The sequence below is a fragment of the Aquarana catesbeiana genome, linkage group LG01 (genome assembly GCF_042186555.1).
Source record: "Aquarana catesbeiana isolate 2022-GZ linkage group LG01, ASM4218655v1, whole genome shotgun sequence".
In the NCBI taxonomy this organism is placed as follows: domain Eukaryota; kingdom Metazoa; phylum Chordata; class Amphibia; order Anura; family Ranidae; genus Aquarana; species Aquarana catesbeiana.
The window spans coordinates 94,642,766-94,664,521 of NC_133324.1; the positions used below are offsets into that span (position 1 = coordinate 94,642,766).

Genomic DNA, 21,756 nt, shown 5'->3' on the forward strand with positions numbered 1-21,756 from the left:
TTATAAAATATTGTGAAAACTTTATTGTTTAAAGTTTTTACATAACTTGCAGGTTATTTTTGATTCCTCCACGTATTATATTATAATATTAGGACCATTTTCTATAGGTTTTCAAACAATTGTCACACATTATCAGCACTATTCTTACATTCGTGTACTGTACATTTGTTTAGGGAATCTTGCAAAATATTTAACTGTACAAAACCGGCAGCATACACAGAAAGTATAATACAAATCAGAGGAAAAATTACAAAGACAAGTACAATTACATTTTGCAAATAAAATATCACCGTGGTGTTTTGGAAAAGAAGCAGAGTCAATAGACTGCTCTAAGGGATGTACAGACTTGGTTTCAGAAGGCAGTTCCTTACAGAAGCCTTTCGTTTTTATAGGGACTTCAAATGTATTACATGCAGAGATTAACCTCAGCATTGGGGTGCAAAAGCTAAGCCTTAAAGAACTCTGGATAAGCAAATGAGTGATCAAGGGATGTCTGACCAACATCCATGCCTGTACTCCCAGTGATCTAAACATTTTATGCCAAGCACTTGCAGCCCTCCATCAGATGACCTGTATTTCTGAAGATTCTTTACAGCACTAAGGCCCCTTTTACACAGGCTTTCCAATCAGGTCCACCTGTCAGTTTTTCTGGCGGACCTGATCAGATACTCCATTCACCTCTATTAAGCGGCGGATGTCAGCAGGGACATGTACGCCGACATCCACCGACGTCCGATCTGACCCTGTCCGTGAAATTCAGATGGATGGCGACCCTATATTCCATTCGCCTGGAGGATCGGATTGGATGTAAACGGACAGGCGGCCCATTTTTATCCGATCTCCCCACAGAGGAGAGCGGGGCTCTGACAGGTCTGTCTCTGTACAGTGAGCGGAGATGGACCTGCCATCGCCTGCTCAGCGAATCGATCTCACCCGTGGAGGAAAGCAGAGTCTGTCGGGTGAACTGCCAGTGTGAAAAGACCCCAACAGAAAAACTCCTGTATAGCTTACATGAGAAGCTGGCAAGGCTGGATGGTTTATATTTAGAAAGGCAGAGTATGGAATGGGGGCTAGTAAAGAAGGTCCAACTCATATCCTGACTTCCTTGTAAATCCTCTTTTTTCATTGGCAGTCTATTTAAAGAACATGGTGGTTTGAATTCTTGCCTTGCAGAACCGGGGCCACCAGTTCAGCCCTCAAAAAGTACATCATTTCCACTGAACGAGTTTCCCCCCAAGGGCTCTGGTTTCCTTCCACAATAGAAAGACTTTTATATTATATGCATCCTTGTAAACTGCTATGTCTGAGCATTGCAGGGTTAAGTATTGTGCGTTATTTGAGGCAGGAACACAAAACGCTCTTTGTTAAGAAGGTAAAAGAGCACTAGTGCTATGTACGTTAATAAAATCAAGAGACATAAGTTCAGTATAGTGGCAGATTCTCTCTAGTGATTTTGATTTTCCATGCAGTGCTGAGAACTGCCTTCTGAAACCATCCATACATACCAATATGCAGTTAAGTAGAAGATCATATGCTTCTTTATGTGATATTGTCTTTTGAAATCTTACCATTTACCTCAGCAAACCGCAGGCAACCCTATTGTGCGCCAAACACAAATTCTGAGAACGCACGCAAAGTCGCTGGGAACCATGCCACAAAGAGGACACTGATTCCTATTGACTAGCAAGCTGCATTCTGAGGACTATGGCTTCTGCCAACAAAACGGCTGCCATGACCAAGGTCAGGTAATAGGTATAGGTAAAGGACCAGTAAACACATTATGCCTTATATAAAAGAGCTACTAAAAACCACATGTGCATGTCAGACGTTTTGTGTACGGGACACAACGGACTTCCTGTCAAAATTCATTTAGAGACAAAATGAAAAAAAAAAAAATACATAAAATGATAAGTGCACTTTTTTTTTTTTGCAGGAAAAAAAAAAAAAAGTGCATTCATGATTACATTTTATTTATTTTTAGGAGCCTGTAAAGCATTGCACCCACAATCAGCAGATCACAGCTGCAGTCTCAGGCTCCTGCAGACTGTCAGTGCATCTGTCTGCTCATGTCTCGTATGGGCAGGCAGTTACACAATGACAGGAAAACCTAATCAACTACCTAGAGTGCTCACTAGTGCCCTGGTAGTTAATTGAGAACTACAAGCAGTCAGCCGCAAAGGCTCTCTGTACTTGTAGTGCATTCATTCACAGATATCTGTGGATGACACGGCCATGCAGGGCTCCACCCGTTCTTTTCAAATTGTGACAGCAGGTACGGGGAGAAGATCCCCAGCCTGCTGTCACAATGAGGGGGGGATATTGGCGAGAGGCTGCAGGAGTGGCCATTATATTAGAGTATTAGGGCTAAGTTACTGCCTTGACCAGGTCTTTACATCAATCTTGGAACCCACTGGAGAGATCTTCCCCAAACCCTGATATGGCTGACAGACCAATCCAGGCTTTTTAACCAAGATAATTCAGTCATCATCCCAAATTCTACATATATTCTTGTTGCAAAAAAATATATATGTATTGTAAGCTTTCTAGTGGTTTTCACATAGAAATAAAGGAGGGCTCCCTCTAGCTTGTAACATTGGTGGCTCAGCTAAAAAGCCAAGCACAGTCTGTCAGCCTCAGCACATTGGGGTTCATATCTATGTTAAGGTCCTCCCAGCAGTTAAGACCCCATTTCATTCCATCTAATATGAAACAATCCAATTTAAGTTGCTCTTTCATAAAAGGCTTAATTTATACAAATTGGTTTGTGCTCCAGTTTTACTGGACCCTCTATACAAAAACCATATACAAAACAAATTTTACCAAAATAAGTAAAATTTACATTAATTTTCTACATTTTTTTTTTTTTTTTTTACAAACTAATAGGGTTGCAACCCAAAAGTTTAGCACCAGTGTGATCAGCAAAGCTTCTGCCTGGGGTGACTTTCCACAATTGTACATACAAAACTCATCAAGCCAGTAATGAGAAAATAAATACTGTACGAGGTACATGGTTTGTGACCTACTAAAGTAAGTGGGTTTAAACAGTTCATGACTGCTGTTCATCTACCGCAGACTGTAATGTGTAAAGTGCTTTAAAAATGACACGACAGAGGCCATCCATGCTACCACCTCTAGGGTAGAGAGTGGGCACACTGTGGAAGATCTACAGACTCTGCCTGAGATGAGCAAAAGTATTAGGGGCTTATATAATAAATCTGTGCAACAAGCAACAATATACTCAGCTTCTTCATTTTAGTGTAATCTGACCATTGAAAGAGGATTTCTGATTGGCTGATCTGATTAGCAATATTTTGCCACATTGGCCTTAAAATTTTAGGCTTTCAACAAGGCAATAACCCACAGCAATCAATCAGAAACTACAGATTTCCGAAAGGTCAGGTGAAATCAGGTAGGTTACTATGCTTTTTGCACTGCATTATTAAATAAGCCCCGACTGTGCGCTAAACAAACACATTAATGTAATCCATTCTCCCCCCTTCTTTAAATTGTATAAAAAAATTTGCAGACAGGTGAGCTTTAAGCTCTCTTAGTATTTACAATAGCTATTTATACCTCCTCTATAACCGTTCTATTTTCTGTAGCCTGTTTGGAAAAGGTGCTGGCTGTCAGCTATGAAACGCGTAGATCACAGCACAGTTCAGGTCAATGCTCTCCGTTGCTCACAGAGATGGCCTCAGCTTCTGATGCTGTGGGGATTCTTGGCACTTTCTTAGCAGGACTTGGGAAGTGCTGTTGAACAAAAGGAAACTCATGAGCAAGTTTAACACAAATATCACATAAAATATACAGTGTACAGAGTGACCGTGAGAAACATACCGGGCCTCCTGAAAATGGTAGGTGCCTGGCCACCTCTGCTCACCCTACTTTGAGTTGCTGACCTGGAATAAGTATGCAGCAAGCAGAGACAGTGCTCCCGAGATGCAAGTTTGTTCAAGTTGGGCGACCCAAGAGCATTGATGGTATTGGCTTAGTCTGACAGCCAGTCAACCAAGCATTTTCCAAAGTATTTGTCAGTAATGGCAGGCTCTTTAATCCCTCTGTACAATTTTCTTGTAAAGACCTCCGTTTTTGAGGTCAAGAGAAGTCATTGCCTGTTATTCAGCTTTCATAGAACAAAAGGGGGGGGGAAACTCATGAAAACCTTCAAAAACAAACCATGGATGCTAGAAAAATGCTCTACTGCATCTGAAATATACCTTAGGCTTCATTTACACCATGGTGCAGAAACGTCAGTTTTTCTGCACACGTTCTCCAAGGGTGCCAAAAAAAAAAAAAAAAAGAGGGTTCTTTATGCACCCTGTTCACACTACAACGTGCAGATATTTTCTGAGCAGGAATCTGCAATATGTATGCAGTTTTCTACACAGGAAAAAAAAAAAATAAACTGACGTGACATCACCATCGATGTAAATAGGGCACATAACTGACATACATGAAAACTGATCTCAACGTGCATAAAAGCTGACTGAAACGCACATGAAAACTGAGGTTTTTGCAAGACAAATCTGTGCAGTTTTCCCACCAATTTTCATGTATGCATGGTGTGAACGAGCCCTAAACTTTCACACTGGGGCGGGGGTGCGTTAGCAGTAAAACGCCGCTAGTTTTAGCGACGCTTTACTGGTGTTATAGCAGCGCTTTTCATCCCCGCCAAGTGGCTCAATAAAGGGTTAAAAGCGCCCGCAAAGCGCCGCCGAAGCTCTTTGGCAGCGCTGCCCATTGATTTCAATGGCAGGGGCGGTTTAGGAGCGGTGTGTACACTTTTCCCGCACCGCCCCAAAGAAGCTGCTTGCAGGACTTTTTTTCCCTGTCCTGCAAGCGCACCGCCCCATTGTGAAAGCTTTCGGGCTTTCATACTGGGGAGGCTTGAGAGGCGCTTTTCAGGCGCTATTTTTAGCGCAAAAACTCCTGAAAAAGCACCCCAGTGTGAAAGGGGTCTAAAACAAAAAGGATATCTGACAAACTCCTAAGAGCTAAATTATATATTTTGCATACTTCAAGAGCAATCACTTAAAATCATCACTAAACCCTGCTATCCTTTTCAGCCAAGGAAGCTTCCATCTTTGCCTCAGTTTAATCTTCAGCTGCCTGCCATGATGCTGCACATGCGATCGATTACGACACCAGCCATTTGATGGTTTGACAGTTTGATTTAGAGTACAAGCAAATGGGACAGTTATTCCCAGCATGCCAGGAATTTAATGGCTTTTTTTAAACAGTTACATCAATAGGTTTAGTTCCACTTCAAACCACCATATTTTTTACAACCATCATCCCTTACCTCGTTAGCATTGGTTGAATGGACGGATTCTAGTACTGCCTCCAGGGGTCCATCATTCAGGACAGAGGTACGTGCATAATACCTCCTGTGCTTCTCGTCCACCCGCACCAAGTACCATGTACCAGAAAACAGGTCATCCACTGAGCCCTGAGGTATGTAGTTTGCTGCAAGGGCAAAAGATGGCAACAGGGTCAGCACAGGGGTGAAAACAGTTCAGAAACACAAAACATTAACGAGAGATTTGATTTTCTTATCCTCTAACTGTATCAGTTAAAGATCCACATAAAGAGAACCTCTCTTTGGTCCAATAATGAAGATGGAAAAAAAAAAAAAAAACAAAAAAAACAAAAAAAAACAAAAAAAAAAACACACCTTTCCTACAAATTAGCGTTTAAGCGGTGTAAAATTACATGTTCTTTGAGTGGGTTTTACCTAGTCTATAGCTCAACTCTTTTATAAAAGATTTGGGTGAACGTCACATTCGTGCAGGCTGGATGAATTTTCCCCATATTTTCTGTAACAGATTAATTCCTATGATCGTCAGCTCCAATCAGTGGCCAAAATACAGCATACCTTTTCTTAAAATACAGGGAAAAAGTCATTCAACCTGCACGAATATGTGTGCTAAAAACAGCCACCTTTTCTAGGTGTTCTAGCGTAGTACTCAGCAATGCACCTTGCCTTCAGAAGCCCACAGGTATAATAGGGTGCCATGTAGCACAGGCACAGCCTGGCCTAGAAAATCCACTGGGAAGCAATAGGTGTCTGAGGGCAAATCCAAAACTGCCAATCAGCTGTCTGCAGGGAGACTTGAGACTTACAAGTGCAAACAAATCACTGTCAGCACAGTTACATAAAAGTTGTTCTGAACACTCCTGAAATCCAAATAAGAGGGACAGGTCCTCATCATCTGCAACTTAAAGTTGTACTAAACCCAGTAATATGAAAATAGTTCGTTTAGCCCCCCCCCCCCCCCCCCTGCCCACAGCTTATAAATCATCTTTTTACATTAAAATATTTCCACTATATACCTTTTTGGATGATCTGTATACCACGGTCAGCGATAAACTGCACAGTTTCTCCGATGCTAAAAGTTCAGGTAAGAGGAAATTTCCACCACAGCCTGTATACACGCCCACATGTGTGATGTCAATATCATGACCTGGCTAGCTCTGAGAACAAATAAATGTTCTCTCCAGCATACAAGACACAACTGAGCATGTGTAGGTCAGCTACCCTGCCTGTGTTAGCTGGCCTTCCCCAGATAAGACAGTGCAGAAGAAGGGAGGATCTGTGCATACAGGATCAACCAGCCTTTTTACACAATGCAGAGGATTAACTCCTTAAATTCCACAGTGAGTATAACAAGCATGCTATGCTGCATATACAGACAGATTTTACTGTTGTGGGTTTAGTAACACTTTAAGTAGCTGCTGGTATTCACTTCCCATAGACTTTGCAAAAGTGCAAGCTAACTGCTCTTAGGCCAAGCTGTCTGTGGGGTGTTGCATAAACTTATAAGGCAAGGAAGGGGAGGGTGCTGAGAGCAAAGAGAAGGAGGAGGATTGCCAAGACTAGGGATCACCAGTGATCACAACAGATATTATAACAAGTCTGATCACTTATCCCCCCCCCCCCCCCCCCTTACAATGACCACCAATATCCACGAGAACCCACAAACAGAAGGTCCTGATCTAAATATAGGCAGAAAAGGTAGCGGGTCATTCTCATACCCATAGGTAACTTTACAAAGGAAACTTGGATCAATTGAATTGCATTTTAATTATATGACCAATATTCTCTTCTGGAAAACCTTACAGACCCATACCTAAATGATGAGTATCTTCTCTTAGCTTCATGTTGTCAGCAAACACGCTGGGGGAAACGTTCCTCCTGGAGTCCAGTCTTGCTTTCAGATCTGACAGGCTGGATGTCAGTCTGTCTAGAGAGGAGCCTGGTGAAGATGCACAAACACCATTCAGTTTACCCGTAGGGAAACTTTAGTTTGTTCCCATCAATTTAATGCAAAAATCATTATCAGTACACAAGACCTTTGAAGTTCACCTTTCATTTTTATATTAGGCTGAAAGGGAAAAAAGACAATCTTATGTATACATTTAGTGCTATAAAGTTTCTCCAGTGAGCCCCTCCTCTCTCTGTGCTTTCCTATTAATGATGCCAAAATCATGGTATAGAATACCACCAATATCCTCATTATATATCAGATTGAAAGTGAATGAGATGACATACGAGTACATTTTGTGCTTTGAGGTTCCTATCACCGTGAAAATATAAATCAATGCCCACAATGAACTATGAATAGGGTTTTACCACCCCCCAAACCACTAATGTAAATGAGCCCTTACTGTCCTAAGGCTGCTTTCACACTGATGTACTGCAGTTTAGCAGCACAGGGCACCTACAGCTTTCGCGTGGGTTAGCTGCGCTTTTCCAAAGATTTCTATTACATCTTGCAGGTGTGGTGCACTTTCTAAAAAGCGCATCAAACCCACGGGATAAAATAGAAGTCTGTGGCTCAGTTCAGTTAATCTGCAGGTGCAGCGATAACCCCCCCCTTTTTTTTATATAAGTGCCAAGTTGTCTGTTACAAAAAGTGCAGTGTATGATGTTTAATACACTGACCCTTTCCTCTTCCAGCTTCTGGCATCAGTCTCCAGGCTGCTCAGAGAGGTAGAAAGGTCCCAGGTGAAGTGCACTTGGTATCACTCAGCCTGGGACAGAAGCTGGTACTACATAGGAAGCATTGGTTTCTGCGGATCCTGCTTCCTCCGCTTCCAGCTCCATGCACACTGATGCTCTGGGATGGCAGGTTGAAAACCCACTGCCGACCCACCATTCCAGAGCACGTGCTTCCCTGGTAAAGAGCCTACATCATAGGCTTTTTACTGTGATTGGAGATTCAGTGTGTCCGGGTGACCTACCGCACCACCGATTTCTCCCCTGGGGGCGTGCACAAGCGACTTGTTCTGAAGGATGTCATACCCCCGCCCAGTCGTCATTCTGCTATAGGCCAGGCGGGAAGGTGTTAAGAGCACTGGTAGTTTGGAAATGTTAGCTTTTATAATGTATCCAACACAGCGGTCAGACAATAGCAAGTTTGCCGCATAAGGATAAATGTCTTACCAGGTGTGGCATCTTGAGTAACTCTTATAGAGTACAGTGTAGCAGCAAAGCCAGAGCCATATGAGAAGACCCCGATCCTCTGTCCGGCCAGCTCCTGTGGAGAATGTCTGCAACATACAGCAGCAGGTGAGACCAAGCGACAAAACAATTTGTTTGCACCACACATTAACACTACTAAGATGAGAGGGCACTCACTGAGCAATCACAGAGGCCAGGCAGCCGTACACAGAAGGTGTGTACATGTTTCCGTTCTCCCGGGACACCAGCAGTGACGCCTTTGTCTTACGATTGAACATATCAGAGCTGGCCTTCAGAAAAGCCTTCTCTACATCTCTGTCAAAGTACGTGTTTTCCAGCTTTACATCCCTGCCAATAGAAATCACATCAATTAGACACAGGCATTTAAAACAAACTTGCATTCCTTAGCTATATTTCACTACTTTCCTAATTGTCCTTTAACCCAATCTATTAAGAAATGATGTGTTGTGCCATTCTGTTGGCAGTTCTGGGCTCGCTCCTCCTGCTGATAGCCATTGCTTAGCCACAATGCTGCAACACTTTATCTATGTCAAAAGCCAGCACGGAGGCAGAGCCAGGGTCACCCCCAGGTGGCTGTGTGTGGGTACTGGCAACTGAACAGAGCACCGAGCTGCTGGGAGGTAAATAGTATTCAACGTTTCTTGGCAACTTAGGACACAGAACAGCAGCGGGATGTAAATACGATCAGGATTAGAAAACATAGGTTTGCTTTACATGAATGAGCTCCCTCTAGTGGCTGACAATTGTCAGTGTACAGAACATGCTCACACTGTCAGCAGCTACCTAGTACTATAATGAACAAGGAAGTTTAAAGGATAAATTCACCTTTGTAAACAAAATTAATGAATGCACATATGCAGTTGTTTATTTTTTTGTACTACTTACTCCAAATGAATGACACGCCCAGAGTTCTGCACAGCTGCTTTTTTTTTTTTTTTTTTTTTACATTGTGAAAGCGGGTGCAGGGACTACCGCAACAGTAACATGTTACACCCTAAACACAGGTGTATCAGGGTGTAAACATGTTACAAAACGTGAACTTATCCTTAAAAGTGTTAGCTCACCTTTGCAGAATTTAAAAAAAAAAAAAAAAAAAAAAAGGGTGAGCCAATACCGGACACCTTCCCTACTGTACTTACCTCCGTGGTTGCTGAGCTGTCAGCACATTCGCAGCTGATCCAGCTGTCCGGGGATTTGAAATCCAGCAGTTCTAGCACAGACCCGATTCATTCTGATTGGTCAGTGTTGGTCACAGTTTATGGAGAAGGGCAGGCATTTCAAATCCCCAGACTGCTGGAGTGACAGCTCCACATCCACAAAAATAAGTAAAAGTGGGCATCTTTTCTGTAAAATTGGGTTAACCCTATAATCAAAGTATCGTGGGCTCTTGTAAATATTTGGGACAGGGCAGATTTTGGATATCCTAACACAGGAAAAGTGATTTAAAAAGTCAGAGAATAAGAAGAACAGACAGGAGATACCAAGTATGAATACTGCAGCATTTTTCAGGTATAGCTTAACCACTTCCTCCCCAGTCCAGCTTTCAGCACTGTCGCATTTTGGACAGACAATTGAGCGGACATGCTACACTGTACGCAAACTAAATTTTTATAATTTTTTTCCCCACAAATAGAGGTCGTACTTGATCACCACTGGGGTTATTTTTTGACGTTTAGGCACAGTGGAGTTTTCATTAGAAAAAAAATAAACATGCCTTACTTTTGTAACAAACCCAACAGACAAATTAAGGCCCCTTTTACACTTATGCGACTTGGGACTGCAAAGTCGCATGACAAGTCATACCACATGGTTTCCAATAAGTATCATTCACATCTGTGCGACTTCAAGTTCCAGTGACTTCAAAATAGACCCTGCACTACTTTGGTCCGTCTTTGATGCGACTTGAGGTCCATAGACCTCAAGATTACACAGGCATTGCTTCAAGTCGCAGCAAAATCACACGACTTTCAGGTCGCACAAATGTAAAAGGGGCCTAAAGCGGAGTTCCAGCCTGTAATAAACAAAATTAAAAAAACTTTTAATACAAAGGACACTTACCTGTTCAGGGAGCCCGTGATGTCGGCACCTGAAGCCGACCCATTCATCGGCTTCAGGTGCAGGCGCCGGCATCCTTACTAAGGAAAACATGAAGTGAAGCCTTGTGGCTTCACAGCCTGTTTCTTACTGCACATGTGCGAATCGCGCTGTGCTTTCTGAATGGTCCCGCTGTCTTCTTGGACCTGTGTGTGTCTCCCAGAAGGCAGTGGGGCAGGGGCCATAAATGACGTAGCTCGCCGTGGTGCCCTTACACGGAAGTATGAGTAAGTAGCTGTTTTTGACAGGTATCTGCGCCCCCCCCCCAAGAAAGGTGCCAAATGTGGCAGCAGAGGGGTGGAGGAAGCCAATAAGCAGAGCTTCCACTTTTGGGTGGAACACCACTTTAAGTTTGCGTCTAATTTTTGGATAGTGGTTAAAACAATGAGTCAACGGGCCAATTCTGTACCCAGAACTACTGGTTTATAGCACATACACAGCCCAATATTATATAGTCATTCATTTCTAAATGAACACAGGCTTGCTGCTCATCAATAGTGTAGTACACGGACAGTGTGGCTTCTATAAAAGTAGGACTCTGGGAACCTACAAAAAAAAAAAAAACTTATCCTGTTTGGTTATACTGTCAAAGTAACTACAAAAAAAAAAAAAAAAAGTCATAATCTACTTGTCTAAAAGTAGAACTAAAAAAGGGAATTTTTTTTTTTTTTTTTTTTTTTTTTTTTACACGTCTTGGATGGAGTAGAGAGAGATTAGAATACCCATCAGATTTTTATTGCTGTCTGTGCCAACCTCTTTTTACCGTTCTCACCAAGAATGAAAGTAAAAGGAAGTTCCAGATTTTGGGTTGTCACGGGAACAGGAATAGAGAGAAAATTTTCCAATGGGGACCCCAATTCTGGTGACAACCAGGGATACCCCAACTTTGGAGAGATATCCTCTCACTCCCTCTTTTGATTACAGGACAGAAAAATGAAAGGAGATCTCCCTAATTTGAGGACATGTGACAAAAAAAAAAAAAAAAAAAGTGACAGGAGTTATACCCCTTCCTTACTCTAATCAAAATGAAGGCTTCAGCCTTTAGTTCCAGTTGAAGTGCTGGAAAGTAGTCCTTGCTGTGCAGAAGATGTAACTACCCCGATCTAGAATCTTAAACTCTTACCGGAAGGAGTCCAAGCCAGCATATATGCCGCTCTCGGTGTCTGGGGTGGAATCACTAATGAAGTCATTGAGCAACAAGCGTGCAAGAGACTTCTGGACCAGCTTGCAGTATGGAGAGTGAAAGATCATGAAGTCAAAATCTTCCAGGGTGAATGGTTGATCGTTCCCCTCTGAGAAAAAAAAAAAAAAAAAGATACTATATAAGATTCTTGAATGACTATAGAAAGGAAGGCATGGAATCACAGGCAGGAAACAATGTAACAACCAACCTTTCTGCCATTGTGCTTTGATCTTCCTGCAGAAGGTAGAATAGCAGCGGTCCAGTGCACTCAGGTAGCACTGGATGGATAATTTCCCATCCACAACAGGATACTCCGACACCATGTCAGGCTTGTAGAAGTCGTAGGCATGCTGCATGTGTGTTCCACGTAAACCTATGAAGACATGGGAAAAAAAATAAATAAATTGTAAGCCATCTGGAAGGCTGACTGTGTATTAAACTTTAACGACCTCCTACCTACTAGAAAAGAAACAACTATTCATTACATAATAAAGTGGTTGTAAAGGTCCAACCCCCACCCCCCCAATACTTACCTGACCCTGATCTTCATCCAGCGATGTGCCATTGCTCCCGCTGCGGTCAATCACAGCCAGTGATGGAAGAGCGGGGGCCCGAGCCATGCCGTGTCTCATATGGACATAGAGGTGGCTCAGGAGCAAGCACACGAGGGCCCCAATAGCAAGCGGCTTGCTATGGGGGCACTCGGCAAGAGGGAGGGGCCAGGAGTGCCGACAGGGGGCCCAGAAGAGGATCAGGGATGCTCTGTGCAAACCATTACACAGAAGAATGTAATTAGAACATGTTTATTATTATTAAAAAAAAAAAAAAAAAAGAAAAAAAAACATAAGCTTTTAATATCACTTTAACCACCAAGCCCATTTCTGAAATTTGTTGTTAAGTTAAAAATCAGTATTTTTTGCTAGAAAAGTAGAGTCGAGTGGGGTCCATCTTGCCCTCACTCGATTTCCTGCCCATCTGTACATGGGATTGGATTGTTTCTGCCCCCGCAGATCTCTCCGGTAAGCGTTGGAAATGACCAGGAAGCACCGCTCTCTCCCCACCATAAAAGTGATTCCGCGGTGAATCCGCCGCTGGGACCACTTTTATGTTAAAGCGGACCGCCCGCCGTTTAAAAATATACTGGGGTTATGACAGCTATTTGCTGCTATAACAACGATATTTAACGTCAAAGTAGCAACGTATATACACGGTGGGTGGTCTGGAAGTGGTTTAATTCCCAGAAGAATAATTTTGGTCGAAACACCAGAGACCCTACAGAGCATTGTCTACTTGTACTGCTTTCCCTCTGCAAATAGAGAGACACTGAGCACTTGAATGCATACCGAATTACATTTTATTGCAGATTATTTCTTCTTACAAGGAAGCATTGATACTTATATATTTTTCACAGCTGGCATCCTGAGCAATCAGTTTCTATACCTTGTTTTATAAATAAAAGGCTTGTTTCGATAAGTAAAATGCAGCTTGCAAATCAGTCTGAGATGCTTCTTAGATCATTTAGTTCACACGAGATTACATCTGTGCTTTGCCGGCACCGGGATGCACATGTGTTGTTTGCACCCCCTTACCCAATCCCATTGTTGTCTACTAGGATGCAGTGGCTGAACGGACACAGCTGCTGTGTCTCGATGTGACATCCAAGTGGGTGCAGGTTTATAGCCCCGAATGCATATAGGGTGAGTTTGGGGGACACGCACCCACGTGGATGTCATATTGGAAAACAGTGGCCGTTTCCGTTCAGCCACTGCATCCCAATAGACAACAATGGGACTGAGCAAGGGGCTGCAAACACCACATGTGCACCCCGGAGCCATTAAAACACTGCCCTGCATGGGACACAGATGTAATTGTCCCGTGTAAACGTCACCTTACAGTTCACTTCACCTCCGCTTCTGGATTCCCTTTAACTTGTGTAGGAAGAGAAGCAGTTCAGAAATAAACTAAAGTTAATCAACATGCTAGATGGCAATAGGGGATCCCTAACAGAAAGGTAAATTGAATATCTTTTTTAGGCCACAAACTGCTAATGTAATAGCGCAAATCTTAAATTTATTGACACATCACATACCACAAACTCCTGCACTATACACGTAGTCCCCGGGTTACGAACAAGATAGGGACTGTAAGTTTGCTCTTAAGCTGAATTTGTATGCAAGTCGGAACAGGTACATTTTTTAAGTGCAACTCCAGCCAAAAAAAAATGTTTTTTAACCTTTTTGGATAGCATAGGGAAGGGTTAACACCCCTGTAATGTTTTGTTTTCCTGTCTGTGCCCCAGTTCAGAAGATTTCACCTCACTTTCTGTCCCTGTGACAATTGGATTTTGAAAATGTTGGGTTATTGTGGAAACAAGGATTGTGATAAAGCTTCAATGGAGACACCTTTTTCCCATAATAATTCTTACAGGAGTGAATTTCCCTCCCTAGGGGTAGATTTCCTCTCACTTCCTGTTGTCTCCCTCCGTTTGTAAGTAGGAGTCGTTTGTAAGTCTGAGGTTTGTAATCCTGGGACTACCTGTATGTTGCATTCCCTAGATCTATGAATTCTGCATACAGGATTGTACATTCATACCAATAGGGTTTTATTTATATTCTTTACAGGATTTTAGAACATGTTTGCTAGTCTAATAAAAATATTCTTTCCCCTCTCCAGCACTTACACCAAAACCGCTTCAGTTCTACTGTATACATAAGACTTATTTTTTTTGTCACATAAACCACCAACCTCTTTCTAAAACGAGAGTGGCATTTGGACCCACAAGCATTGCAACAGCTCCGGCTCCACCAGTTGGCCTGGCACTTCCTGTGGCGTACACAGCAATGTCTCCAGCGACCACCAACGCATAGCGTCCTGTAAGAAACAGAGCACATTAGTGCATTAGATTCCTCTGGTTTACATGAATTACCATTCTTTATGACAGTGCAGATATGCAAAAAGCCCTAAAATAAAATCTTCTCAAATGAAATAATAAAAATGTATACAAAGTTAGTATGGCATTAAAGCCAAAACCTTATTTTTAGAATTTTGGATTGATCAGGGAAGGGTTAGGACCCCTGTCAGGTTGACCCTAGTTGTCATAAGAACAGGTTGGGGAAATCAGGATGGGAAAGTCTGTTCCAGTGACTGGTTTCCCCTTTCACTTCCAGGTTGTCTCTAGGACAAGCACAAGACAATCTCCCCATAGAAAAAAAAGGGGAAGGACAGGGGAATTCCATTATTTATCTAATACTAAAGAAAAAATAATGTTATCTGTAGATACATTTTAGGTAAACTAAACATTCAAACTGTTTTTTTTTTTACAAGGTAAAGCCTCGTGGTGTGATTCTTTGACAGGTAAAAAGGTGAAAGTGGTCTCCAGTCTAGTAGATTCATAAAACCAGTCAATTAGATTACAAAAACTGATTCCATAAAAAGAAAATCAATTAAAAAACAGGTTCATCTCGCAAAAGGTGCTAATGAACAAGTTCTGATTAAATGGAGTACTTCACCATTCTGACTAGATGTCATGTTACATCCATATTTAGGGTGCGACATGAAAACATGGTCACTTCCCCAAAACACAACCCCCTCTCCCTCCACCAATCTGAATCCTGAGGTGCTTCTCCATGCAGCATCCTGTGAATATCTGAATCATGATCTCCCAGGGATCTCTACAAAGTATCATCTGCCACTGCAGCAGAGGGATTCAAATCACTGTACTTGTAGTTCATGGTTTACTTCCTCCAGACACACAATAGAAGGTCCATACCTCCCGTATGGGGTTGGGAATAAAGTATGCAGGAGCCTGTGCACCCACAATGCACTTATTGTGGTTGCAAGACTCTGCAGGCTTCAACACTAGAATTTAATAAAGGTTTTTTTTTTTGGTTTTTTTTAATACTTATGTATGATGACATCAAAGAGGGTGGGCTTTAACACTTACATCATATATATGCGATGTGGGAACCAGCGCAATTCTAGTGCAGGTTCCTGCATCGCATGTCACCTGCCAGCGGTTCACACTGACATCTGCGAACCGCTGCGGGTGTCAATGCAAAGTTAATGGACATGGGAACACCCATGCAATCAGATTCCTGTATGGACAAAAAAAAAGGGTCCAGCACCATTTTGGTGCGAATGCGATAAGAATTCAGATATGCAATCTGTATGCCTAAATTCGCATCGCACAGACATCGCATGTGATCTGCACAGCAGTGCAAATCACATGTGATGTCTAACATCGCACCAGTGTGAACCCAGCCTCCAGGTTTTATTGTCAAGGCTTAAAGTGGAGGTCCACCCTAAAAAAAAAAAAAAAAAAAAAAAAAAAAAGGGGAGGAAAAAAAAAAAAAAAAAAATTTTTTTGGCTCGCCTGAAATGACTGTTGCTAGGCAGTCTTCCTAATCTGCCTCTTCCTACACCGCGGTGATCTTCAGCCTTCTCCTCCCCGCGTTGTCTTCTGGGGAACGGGGCGTGGTGTGTTATGGGAACTGTGTGTGTCCTACAACACATCGCGTCACATTCACAAAGCACTGCGCGACTCGCGCATGCGCAGTAGGAAACGGGCAGTGAAGCTGTAAGGCTCCACTGCCTGTTTCCCTTAGTTAGGATGGCGTTGCCTGAACCCGAGGGACAGGTCGGCCGACATCGCGGGCACCCAGGACAGGTAAGTGGGCTTATTTAAAGTCAGCAGCTACAGTGTTTATAGCTGCTGACTTTTAATTTTTTTTCTTTCCCGGCCGGAACCCCGCTTTAACTGAACAAGCTGAAGGTGAAAGCTGATTGGCTACCATGCACAGCTGCACCAGATTTTGCACTCTCCAGTTTTAGTAAACCAGCCCCTATGCCTTTAAAAAGGGCTGTATAAACTGCGAGGGCACTGGCAACAGAAACAAAGTGGAACTCTACAGAGCAGAATAATAAAAGGCTTTTTAATGCCCTGTTGTACTGTTACTACTAAAATACTAATTGTTTGGTTATGATGATAATCCTCCTGCATCAACTCTTCAGGTCACTGATCCAGAACACATAGATGGATAAGGACTTCCGAGTTTCCTGATCTGCACACTTTCTGTTGGCCAGCAATAGAACCAGGCAATTAGTTTTGTCAGTTCACCATTGGGCTCAATTTTCTTTTTATTTGAGAAGTATAGAGTTCTTCAATTTTTCCACAACCTGAAAAGGAACAGCAGTAAAAATCTAGCACATGAATGAACTCTGCCCCAAGCAAAAAATTCTATCCTAAAGAAAAAAAACAAAACAATGCAGGGCTGCCATTGATGATATCCTGACAATACTAATTGCCTGGCTGTATTGCTGACCAACAGAGAAAGTTTGCAGATCGGGAAACTCAGAAGGTCTTATCAGTCTACTGGTTCTTGATCAGTGACCCAAAGAGTTAAAGCAAGACAGTTATCGTCATAACCAAACAATTGGTATTTTCAAAAGCCAAAGGCAGCAATGGTTTCCACCTAAGAATCATAGTCTATATGTAGTGTACTATGTGTTCCTGTATTCCATGTCACTCATTTTTAATCAATGAGACTACACAGTGAGCCACTTTAGAAGGGGCTGTAAACCCTTGTGTTTTTTTCACCTTAATGCATCCTATGTATTAAAAGGTAAAAAAACTTCTGGCAGTGACTGCCCCCCCCCCCCAGTTTTACTTACCTGAGCCCCTTCATTCAGCGGAGATGCACTCTCCCTCTTTGCATGGGATCCCGGCTCTTGATTGGATTGATAGCAGCGCAGCCATTGGCTCCCGCTGCTGTCAATCAAATCCAATGACGTGGGCACCGGGGGGGCGGGGGGCCGAGTCCGGCATTCGTGTCTATGGACGCAAATGCTGGACTCGGGAGCACGCCCGCAAGGTACCCCCCCGGGAGAGCGCTTCTCCTAGGGGGTTATCTGATAAGGAGGAGCCGTGAGAGCCGCCGAGGGACCCCAGAAGTTGAGGATTGGGGCCACTCTGTGCAAAATGAACTGCACAGTGGAGGCAAGCATGACACGTTTGTTATTTTTTTTTTTTTTTAATTTTTTAAAAAGGATGAAGCCTTACAATCACTTTAAGGCAGAATCTCACAGCTACAGCTGGTCATCTAAGATCATCAGGCTGACATTTTATAATGATGTGACCAAATAATAGCAGCCATCATCACCACATGGAGGTGACCAGCACCCTAAAGTCACTGAAGAATGGTTATGTCACCCACCGTCCCATGAACTTGATTCCACCCAGTTGACAGCATTGAAGAGAGCAGCAGTGCCCCCATAGCATGCGTTTGTGGTGTCTATGCCTTCAACGTCTGTGTTTCCAGACTCTTCAAACAGTTGCATGAGGACAGTCTTTACCGACTTGGACTTGTCAATGATTGTCTCTGTTCCCACTTCTAATCTTCCAATGCAGTCATAGGAAAGGTTGTTCCTCTCCATCAGCTTCTGGACCACAGTAAGACACAGCGAGTTAATGTCCTCTCTGTCTGAGCAGAAGCCCATCTTGGACTGGCCCAAACCAATGGTGTATTTTCCAGCACCGACCCCATCAAACTTCTCCAGCTCCTCCTGATCAACATACTGAGCTGGGAAGTAAATCTCCAAGGCAACAATACCGACATCCTTAGGCCAGGAGGCTTCAGCGGAGGCAGGAAGGGATCCAGGCATGGTGGTCAAGCTAGAAAACAAAAAGAGAAAAAAAAAAAAAAAAGTGGTTATTCCAGGTGCAGTAAACGAATCCCTATAATGACACATAAAAGGTGTCCCTGCCAAGTCAAAATTAAATCTGAAGGACTGGGTGGAGGAACAACATTACCGCCTAAGGCTGATCTACAGGAGAGCCTTGCTGAGATTCCAGAACCGTCTCCAGGATCTGGTTTCCTGCCATGCTGCAAACATACACGTTGCTTTATAAATGGCCTGCGCTGCCCTGGAGGCAGTTTATATTTCTCTACTGGAAAAATCAGACTCAAAGTGCCAGTGGAGAAGTGATGTAAAAAAGTGTTTGATGGCGTAGAAATAGGTGTACTTGAGGCTCTGCAAAATGTGGGGGAAATACATGGAGATTTATAGATTCAGAAGAAAGCTTGAGCTGGAGATCTAACTCTTTAAAGAACTCCAGGCAGGAGCGGTGGGAACCAGTCTAGTGCCCTGAGGATTGGCAGATTAGGCAAGCACATCTCTGCTTTGCAATCCCTACACCAAAAACTTGGAGTTAACCCATGCAGTGCGGGCACGGGGGGGGGGGGGGGGGAGGTCAGGGGGCGGGTGCGGAAGAGGGAAGAAAAAAAAAAAAAAAAAAATCTCAACCCCGCGATTCAGTTTTTGTTATTTTAAATGTCTGACATGTTGGTGTTATATCTTTCACTTGGACGTGATACAATGCAGAGTAAATACAGCTGGATAAAACAAAAACTGTGTCTGTCTTTATTTTAGGCTATACCGTGTGTGTGTGTGTGTGTGTGTGTGTGTGTGTGTGTGTGTGTGTGTGTGTGTGTGTGTGTGTGTGTGTGTGCGCGCGCAGTATCTCACAAAAGTAAGTACACCCCTCACATTTTTGTAAATATTTTATTCTAATCTTTTCATGTGACAACACTGAAGAAATGACACTTTGCTACAATGTAAAGTAGTGAGTGTACAGCTTGTATAACAGTGTAAATTTGCTGTCCCCTCAAAATAACAACACACAGTCATTAATGTCTAAATTGCTGACAACAAAAGTGAGTACACCCCTAAGTGAAAATGTCCAAATTGGGCCCAATTAGCCATTTCCCCTCCCCGGTGTCATGTGACTCGTTAGTGTCTCAGGTGTGAATGAGGAGCAGGGGTGTTAAATTTGGTGTTAATCGCTCTCGCTCTCTCATACTGGTCACTGGAAGTTCAACATGACCCCGAAAAGCGCCGCAAAAGCTTAAACATCGGTAAAGCGCAGTTAAAATCTTTACGGCGAACGCACAGACGGCCCCAGTGTGAAAGGGCTCTTAGTCCGTAGGGTTCAATATTGAGTTGGCCCACCCTTTAACAGCTTTAACTCTTCTGGTTAGGCTGTCCACAAGGTTTAGGAGGGTGTCTATAGGAATGTTTGATCATTCTTCCAGAAGCGCATTTGTGAGGTCAGGGACTGATGTTGGACGAGAAGGCCTGGCTCACAGTCTCCACTCTAATTCATCCCAAAGGGTTGAGTTGATGATTATCACACGGTGTTCATAGGCTGCACAACTCTTTTTACATTGTTACTAATGCACACAGAAAAACTGGATTCCTAGAGCTGGTAATTATCAGCTTAATTTGTGAGTATGAAAACCAAATCCCCCGTTTCCTGATCAGATATCAAATGATTAAAACATCCTTCTAAGGACAAACTTAGGAAACATCGGCTGACAACGCTGAGGACATGAGTGACAACCAAGGGGTGTTCACTGACTCACCAAGGACAGCTGGAGTGTCACAGCAAAAAACACACACACATATAAAACCCCCACAGTCAGGCATCTTCTCTGATTATTCCTATTGTAGTTTAATCATTACCAGCTCCAGTTGGATGAGAATTTAGAACTGGCACCATAGCAGCTCAGACTTGGAGAATTCTTCCATGAGATCTCCTTTAGATCGCATTCACATCTCAGAGATTTGTAGCTTGAAGCTCAAAAAAAAAAAAAAAAAAAAAAAAAAAAAAAAAAAAAAAAAACACACACACACACACACACACACACACACACACACACACACACACACACACACACACACACACACACACACACACACACAACAACCCAGAAATCAATGATTCTCTATGGAGATGGTTGACATCTCCACTCCGTGTCACCTGAAGCTCAAAAAAGTTCTGGAGCTTTTTTTTGTAGCTCGAGTCAGGCAGATTTTTGGTACTTTTTTTTTTATTCCCATAGAAATGAATGAAAACGCGCCATTTGCACGTTTTTTTTTTTTTTGTGCGCATTCGTGCAATTTTCTGCTCAAACGAAAAAAATAAAATAAAATAAATAGTAATATATGAATAAAATGTAAGATAAATACTCAAATAACTAAAGATAATCATAAATAAATCAATAATATGTAATACATAAATAATAATCACTCCTAACCTTAATAAATAGTAAATTATTATTAAATAAGTGTTTCTTTTTTTTAAGGGTTAGGTGTTATTTATTTCTTAGTATTTATTGAATTATGTATGTATGTATGTAGAAGTATTAACACCCTAACAAAAAAATAAATAGCCCTAACCCCTTACCCAAATGAGAAAAATATTAATAAATGAAAAATAATAATAAAAAAAGTGTAATAAAAGCTGAAATACCTAGCAACAAACGATGCAACCGATAATAGTTCGGTATTGGCTAATAAAAAAAAAACAAAACTCAAAAATGCTGCATAAAAACCACACCAAAAACAAAGAGTTGAAAAAATGCACAAAGATGTTATTCTTAGGTGTGAATGCAGCCGTCTATCCATTATTCATCACGGATGACCTGGACGGTGTCAGTAGAGTAGCGCAGAGGACTAGATTCCCATATAATCATGGAACGGTATGATGGGGCTGTACTCTGTACTGTACAGGGCACTCCTCTCTGATCAGAACAAAGTCCATAGAGATAAATGACCTGTCATCCCCCCAGATCACACAACAAATAAAGGGGGACCACCCAGAAGCCCCTATACGTGGTCTCTGTGTACATTGCTGTAATATAAAATGATGGATATCAGGACACGGACAGGTCTTCTGTCAGGCACAGTGTCCTCAGGGATTGCTGCTCCTTGTAGTCCCCCACCCCCCCCCCCGTGACAAGTTGGCCAGCACATGTCCCGGATTAGCGGTTGGATTTCTTACTGCGGGTGATGGGCGTCCAGCTCTCCGGTCTCCCGGTCAGTCCCTGTACACAGAGGTCACCCGCACATGTCTCATCTCACCACTCAGCCTGCACTGACATTGCCACCTCCGCCCAGTCACCGCGCATGCGCGCTGGAGCTCACTGCGGCAGAG

General features: G+C 42.7%; 1 protein-coding gene across 3 annotated transcripts in view; it reads right to left on the minus strand.

The window, feature by feature from the left end:
* HMGCS1 (3-hydroxy-3-methylglutaryl-CoA synthase 1) overlaps positions 1-21,756 on the minus strand; it is a 35,036-nt gene continuing 13,280 nt past the window's right edge. For 2 of the 3 annotated variants that reach the window (XM_073621919.1, XM_073621912.1), the window contains exons 2-10: positions 17,975-18,432; positions 14,508-14,633; positions 11,971-12,135; positions 11,703-11,871; positions 8,642-8,812; positions 8,447-8,553; positions 7,131-7,256; positions 5,303-5,466; positions 1-3,750 (exon numbers count right to left, since the gene is read on the minus strand). In XM_073621919.1, coding sequence (XP_073478020.1) covers positions 3,664-3,750; positions 5,303-5,466; positions 7,131-7,256; positions 8,447-8,553; positions 8,642-8,812; positions 11,703-11,871; positions 11,971-12,135; positions 14,508-14,633; positions 17,975-18,422 — 1,563 coding nt within the window. In that variant the 5' untranslated portion in view covers positions 18,423-18,432 and the 3' untranslated portion in view covers positions 1-3,663. Of the gene's footprint in view, positions 3,751-5,302; positions 5,467-7,130; positions 7,257-8,446; positions 8,554-8,641; positions 8,813-11,702; positions 11,872-11,970; positions 12,136-14,507; positions 14,634-17,974; positions 18,433-21,603; position 21,756 lie in introns of those variants that run through there. The other variant, XM_073621930.1, reaches the window with a different exon arrangement.